This window comes from Plutella xylostella, chromosome 31 (genome assembly GCF_932276165.1).
Source record: "Plutella xylostella chromosome 31, ilPluXylo3.1, whole genome shotgun sequence".
Taxonomy (NCBI): Eukaryota; Metazoa; Arthropoda; class Insecta; order Lepidoptera; family Plutellidae; genus Plutella; species Plutella xylostella.
In genome coordinates, this window is record NC_064011.1 from 5601924 (window position 1) to 5608282 (window position 6359).

The 6359-nt window shown below is 37.3% G+C and overlaps 1 protein-coding gene across 2 annotated transcripts; it reads right to left on the minus strand.

Annotated features, from left to right (window-relative positions):
• Window positions 1-745: 745 nt before the first annotated feature.
• Window positions 746-5496, minus strand: LOC105397711 (uncharacterized protein K02A2.6-like). Of its 2 annotated transcripts, none has more exons than XM_038114751.2 (2): window positions 4080-5496; window positions 746-3679 (listed from the first exon to the last, which is right to left on the minus strand). In XM_038114751.2, exons 1-2 carry the CDS (start codon window positions 5115-5117, stop codon window positions 3665-3667), a joined length of 1053 nt encoding a protein of 350 aa, XP_037970679.1. In that variant the 5' UTR covers window positions 5118-5496; the 3' UTR covers window positions 746-3664. The 2 variants fall into 2 exon arrangements, with proteins under 2 accessions (XP_037970679.1, XP_048488314.1); XM_048632357.1 differs by having other exon boundaries at window positions 4080-5494.
• Window positions 5497-6359: the final 863 nt, after the last annotated feature.

Sequence of the window (6359 nt, forward strand, 5' to 3'; positions counted from 1 at the left end):
CTTGAGATAAGACTCGAACCAACTAGTGACTGCCGGAGATACGTTAAGAGAGCGAAGAATCCCAATGAGTAAATCAAAGTCGACCGTGTTAAATGCGTTGCTGAAATCCAGCAATGTAAGGACAGTAACATTTTGGTTATCTATATTAGCTCGGATATCATCGGTAACTTTGATAAGAGCGGTTACTGTGCTGTGGCCAGGACGATAGCCAGACTGGAAGGGATTAAGGAGACTGTTATCGGAAAGGAAACTGGAAAACTGTTCAAAGACAAGGCGTTCAAGGACTTTTGAGAGAAAAGGTAAAATTGAAATAGGTCGGAATTGGGACAGGGACGTTGGATTAGGTACTTTTGGCAAAGGAAGAATGAAAGCATTCTTCCATAACTTGGGAAACGAACTGGAAAGGAGGGAAAGGTTCATCAAATTGGTAATATGCGGTAAAATGACGTCCAATATAGGGTTGACCATATGAGCACTAATATTATCAATGCCGACAGCTTTTCTGGTGATCTCCGATATGCATCTCTTAACGTCGCGGCCAGAAACAAGTTTGAAATTGAAAGAAGGGCAATCGGGGACCGGCTTGGTAGAAAGGTGATTGAGAGTTTCGGCTTTAATTTGATCATTGAGAATCAGAGGTGGAGTAGAGAAATGCTTGTTGAGAGCAGTGAGGTCAAAGTCGATGTTACAGGATGCCTTAGTCTTCCCAATGCCCAAATGTCGTATCTTGAGTAAAACCAGTAAATTAATTAATTACTATTTATTTAAACAAAACACTATATGCGTTAATGGCCGCTAAGCAAAGAAGAAGGAAAAAGCGAGAGAGGACGAGTGAGCAGGACAGCAAGAGCTGCGTTCAGAAATTAGCAAATATACCACACTCTCCACCACCTAATATGAATGTTTCTTTCAATAATGAATAAAATATTTGTTTGAATAGCTCTCTCTACCTTCTATCACTTACATTTTAAAACAAACAACAATCTCAATTATAACTAAGTATAGTTCTAAATAACTTATAAATTATAACAGTAGTATTAAACAGTGGTATTCTTAAGGTACTACTACAATAACTATTATTACAATAACTATTCTAATAAACTACTATTACATTTTAAAATTTGGTTTACATGTCTTTTCCAGTTATTTCCATCCACATCGATAATATATGTTACACCTGGTGTTGATTCACCTACAATATTACCCTGAATCCATGGTTTATGACCCCCTCGATAGTCCCTGACCATGACCTTCTCACCTATCATGAATGATACATCTCTATGACCTGATGTGTATTTTCGCTGCTTCTCTAACATTTCATAGGCCTTATCTGATACTGGTGGGGGCCGTAATAGAGAAAAACGATTCCGCATCTCCCTTCCTAGCATAAGTTTTGCTGGTGTGACTCCGGTGGTACTGTGAGGAAGATTTCTATAATCAAAGAGGAATAAGTTTATAGCAGAGGCAATGGGAATTCCACTTTCCTTTATTTTTGTTACATGTGATTTAAAAGTCTCAACAAATCTTTCAGCCGCACCATTGGTGGCGGGATGATATGGGGGGGTAAAAGTATGTTTTATATTCAAAGTTTGGCAAAACTTATTGAATTCTGCACTAGTGAAGGTAGGACCATTGTCGGTCACCAGGTGAACTGGAAATCCATACCGACAGAATAAAGCTTTTAGTATTTCAACTGTACGAGCAGCACCTATATTTGACATTTCAAATGCCTCAGGCCATTTTGAGTAACTATCTACAATTACTAAGTACATTTTATTGTGAAATGGACCTAGGAAATCAGCATGTAACCTATACCATGGGGAGGGTGGTACCGGCCATGGTTTCAAAGGTGTCTTTGGTGGGTTTTTATGGTTATTTAAACATATTATACAATTTTTTGTTATCATATCTATTTCGGAGTCTAAATTAGGCCACCAAAAATATGAACGTGCCATTTGCTTCATCCGTACTATTCCAAAGTGACTTTGATGTAGTTCCTCAGTGACAGATTCTCTTAATACTGTGGGTATTATAATCCTATGCCCCCAAAATAAACAACCTCTATCCATACTTATTTCATCTTTTCGGTTGTAAAAAACAAATAGTTCAGTATCAATTAATTTTTTTTCAGGCCAACCATCCATTGTATATCTTACTATTTTTGATAGAATCACATCTTTTTGTGTCTCGTGCTGGATAACTTTCCAGTCAACATTTTTTAAATTGGAACTGTTTGTATAAACACACATACTATTATCTGTTTCTTGAAAATATATACAATTAAAGTCTAAATTGTTAGATCCAGTCTCTACCCATGAACGTGATAAGAAATCGGCAGGATTTACATTAGTTTTGATGTGTCGTATCTTATAGTTAAAAGCTGAGAGGAAAATTGCATAGTGCTGCAATCTTTTCGCTGCCATTTTAGGAATGCCTTTGTTTGGACCAAAGATCCTGACTAAGGCTGAGTTATCTGTCTCTAACTCAAACATACGACCATAAGTGTAGTTATAGAACTTAGTAACACCAAATATGATGGCCATCGCTTCTTTGTCAATAGCAGAGTACCTCTGTTCCACTGAATTCAATTTTTTACTAGCATAAGCGATGGGTCTTACTGTACCATCAACATCTCTGTTTGACAAAACAGCAGCCAGCCCTGTGCTTGATGCATCACATGTTAGAATTAAGGGCAAGTTCAGATCAAAATGTCTGAGGCTATCTACTGATGACAACTTAATTTTTATGTCGTTAAAAGCCTTATCACAATCTTTGGTCCACTGAAATTTATTTTTCTTGGTACACTCATACAAAGGTGCAAGAGTAGATGCCATATCCTTCAAAAAACGATTATAGTAATTAATTTTTCCGAGAAATGACCTAAGCATTGTAATATTTGTTGGTGCTTTGGCTTGTAATAATGGTTCAATATTTGATTTTATAATGCTTATGTCATTCCTGGTGATTCTGAACCCAAAAACATCAATATATGTTTGGAAAAACTTACATTTTTCTAGTTTTAATTTAAACTGACATTCCTGTAATCTGCAGAGTACTGTATACAATGTATTTAGGGTTTCATTAAGGTCCTTTCCAGCAATATAAATGTTATCAATGAAGACAATAGTTTTAGGTATGTTAGCAAGCTTACTACTCATGAGACGCTGGAATGATCCTGGACCAGTGCTTACACCATAGGGTAAGTACTTATATTTAAATGTTCCTTCCTCTGTGACAATAGTTGTTAATTCCTGTGAATCTACATCTAATTTTGCCTGTAAATATGCCTCCTTCAAGTCAAGTTCGCAGAAGTATTTTCCGTCTTTCAATGTATTAAAGATGTCATTAATATGGGGCAATGGATATTGGTCAACTTCCAAGTGTGGGTTCAAAGTAACTTTATAGTCACCACATAAGCGGACTGATCCATCTGGTTTCAATATAGGAACAACCGGTGTACCCCACTGACTGTATTCCACAGGAGTGATTCTATCATTTTCAAGTAATCTAGAAATTTCATTTTTTACCTTATCCTTCATCGCATACGGCACCCGACGCGCTGGAAGGCATTTGGGCTTGGCATCTGATTTTAATTTTAATTTAATTGCCTCCCCTTTGAAATCACCCCAACCGGAACTGAATACTTCTGCAAACTTTTCCTTAATTACATGTTCAGCCTCTGAAACAGATTTTACATTTAGGTTATAATTTATTTCCCCACCAATAATATGAGTGTCCATAAATTTTGGAGGCCACAGATCAAAAGCATCCAACCAATCACGGCCAATTATCCTTGGTACATCATCATGAGCTATAAAAACATTTAATTTCATAGATTTATTCTCATAATTTACTGTTAAATCTTTCATTATGCCAACTGGTTGTGAAATTGTTTGGTCAAAGTTCCTAAATCTAACATTACAATCAAGTATGTTGAATTTACTAAAGAAAAGATTCTTATCTTTTAATGGAATCACTGATACATCTGAACCGGTGTCTAGTTGAAAATCAAGATCTTTGCCTTCTACATGGAGCCTAATATAGTGTGGCGGTATCTTTCTTACATTGACAGAATATACCTCTATATGTTCATCAAATAGACCTCCAATTGAATCTTCGACACCATCCTGGATTTGTGATTGGTCGCTTCCTTGGTCATCAGTTTCCATGGTATATATTTGATTAGTTCGCGAATTCTTGGGGCATACTTTATATAGGTGTCCCTGTTTCCCACACTCAGAACAATATTTATGTATTAATCTGCATTCCGCTTTCATGTGATTATTATTCCCGCAGCAGTAACATGTTATTTGTGGTTTATTTACTCCTTTGTTACCTTGGGACTTGGAATTATTGAATTTGTTTCTTTTAGAAAGATTTTTAGAAGGAGTTCTTTGCTCCTGTTGGTACTGAAACATATCCGAGACCTCCGTCCCATTTTTGCTTTTGGTTTGTGCTAATGCCGCTTCAACAGTCTTAGCCAACACTACTGTTTCATCCAAAGTAGCATCTGGACTGCCTTTTAATAATTCAAATTTAATCAGTTTTGAGTAGACACCATCAATGAGCTTCTCTTTTATTTGGTCATCCAAGTCCTTAAATTTACACGTCCCAGCTAGTTTTCTTAAAGCTAGTACATATTCTTCAATAGTTTCTGTTTGAAACTGGTTTCTGCTTCGAAATGAGGCCCGATCCAAGGTTGACGATTGCAAGGGCGTGTATTTGGTTCTCAATTTATTACATAACTCGATGTAGGTTAATTTTAATGGTTTCTCTGGAGCACAAATACAACTTAGTGTTTCAAACACTTTTGGGCTGATTTTCGTTAGCAATAATGGCACTTTCTTAGAATCTGGTACTTCATTTAATGCTATAATACATTCCAGTTGCTGTTCGAATGATTCCCAATTCTCACCATCGAAAGAGTGTAAGTTGTAATTATTGGCCATTATTTGTTTTCGACTTTTTAGTTTGCAATAGTCACTAAGTAATTTTCTGAGATCATCCACCTTAAGATTATCATCGAATTGTAATCCGTATTCGGTTAATTTTTCCTGCAGTTCAGTCTTGTTCAGCTTGTAAATCCAAGAAGTTGTAAAAGTTTCGTTTTGATTCATTTGACATTTGTTTTCTTTATCGTCCAAAACAAACGTGAACTTAGTCACAACACAAAATGTCCGACTTTGGAATGCGTTTGCAATTATTTTTCTTTTTCGGCCAACTTCACACTGAAGCGTGCGCCGGTGAATTAGTTTTTGCTTTTTCAGAAGAAATCACTTTAATTTCAGCGATATCCTTTATTGCACACTTTACTGGGCACTTTCGTCTCGTCGCCAACTTGTCGTATCTTGAGTAAAACCAGTAAATTAATTAATTACTATTTATTTAAACAAAACACTATATGCGTTAATGGCCGCTAAGCAAAGAAGAAGGAAAAAGCGAGAGAGGACGAGTGAGCAGGACAGCAAGAGCTGCGTTCAGAAATTAGCAAATATACCACACCAAAGTTTTAAGAAAGTTCCATAACTGTGAATTGTCACAATTTTCAATAGAGGAATGGATGTGTCGGCGTTTTGCATCCCTACACACCCTATTACAGCGATTTCTCAGCTCTTTGTACAGTCTCTCATGCTCCTCGGTTGGCTGCTTCTTATAGCGGAATTTGGCGTGATCACGTTTGGACATGAGGCACTTTATTTTGTCAGTCAGCCAGGGTGCTGGCAGCTGTTTCACACGGACTGGACGGAGGGGTGCGTGTTTATCAAAAAGGTCGGTGAGTAAAGAGTTAAACAAAGCAACCCTCTCGTCAATGTTGTCAATGTCATTAAGCTGTCCCCAATTAATGGCTTTTGCATCTTCACACAGCTGCTGCATGTCCACCTTTCCAAAATTACGCTGGAGTACGCTAGTAATTAATAGTACGCTTTTTGGGTTTGGGGGGACGAATCTTGTATGAAAGGAAAAGAAGATCGTGATAAGAGAAACAGTCAGCTGTTAACTGACCGTGCCTTAACACGAGATCGAGAGAGGATACCAAAATTAAATCAAGAAGAGTGGGTTCTGAATTAGGTGGATGGTGGGTAGCATTGAGGGGTGGAATATGCAAATTCTTTGAAGCGACAAGTGAGTTCAAAGATTTGGCGCGAGAATCATTTTTAAGGAGACACGTGTTTTCTTTCGATAGAAGGTATAAAATAGCTTAAAACCACAAAACCCAAAATATTAGTAACTGGCAGGGGGGTGCCAGTTACTAAGTGAAGATATAAATTACATTTCAGTAACTTCTTCTTCTTATAGTGCCTCTCCATCATTGGAGGTTGGCAGTCAGCTCTTTGCAGCGTTCTCTATTCCTGGCTGTT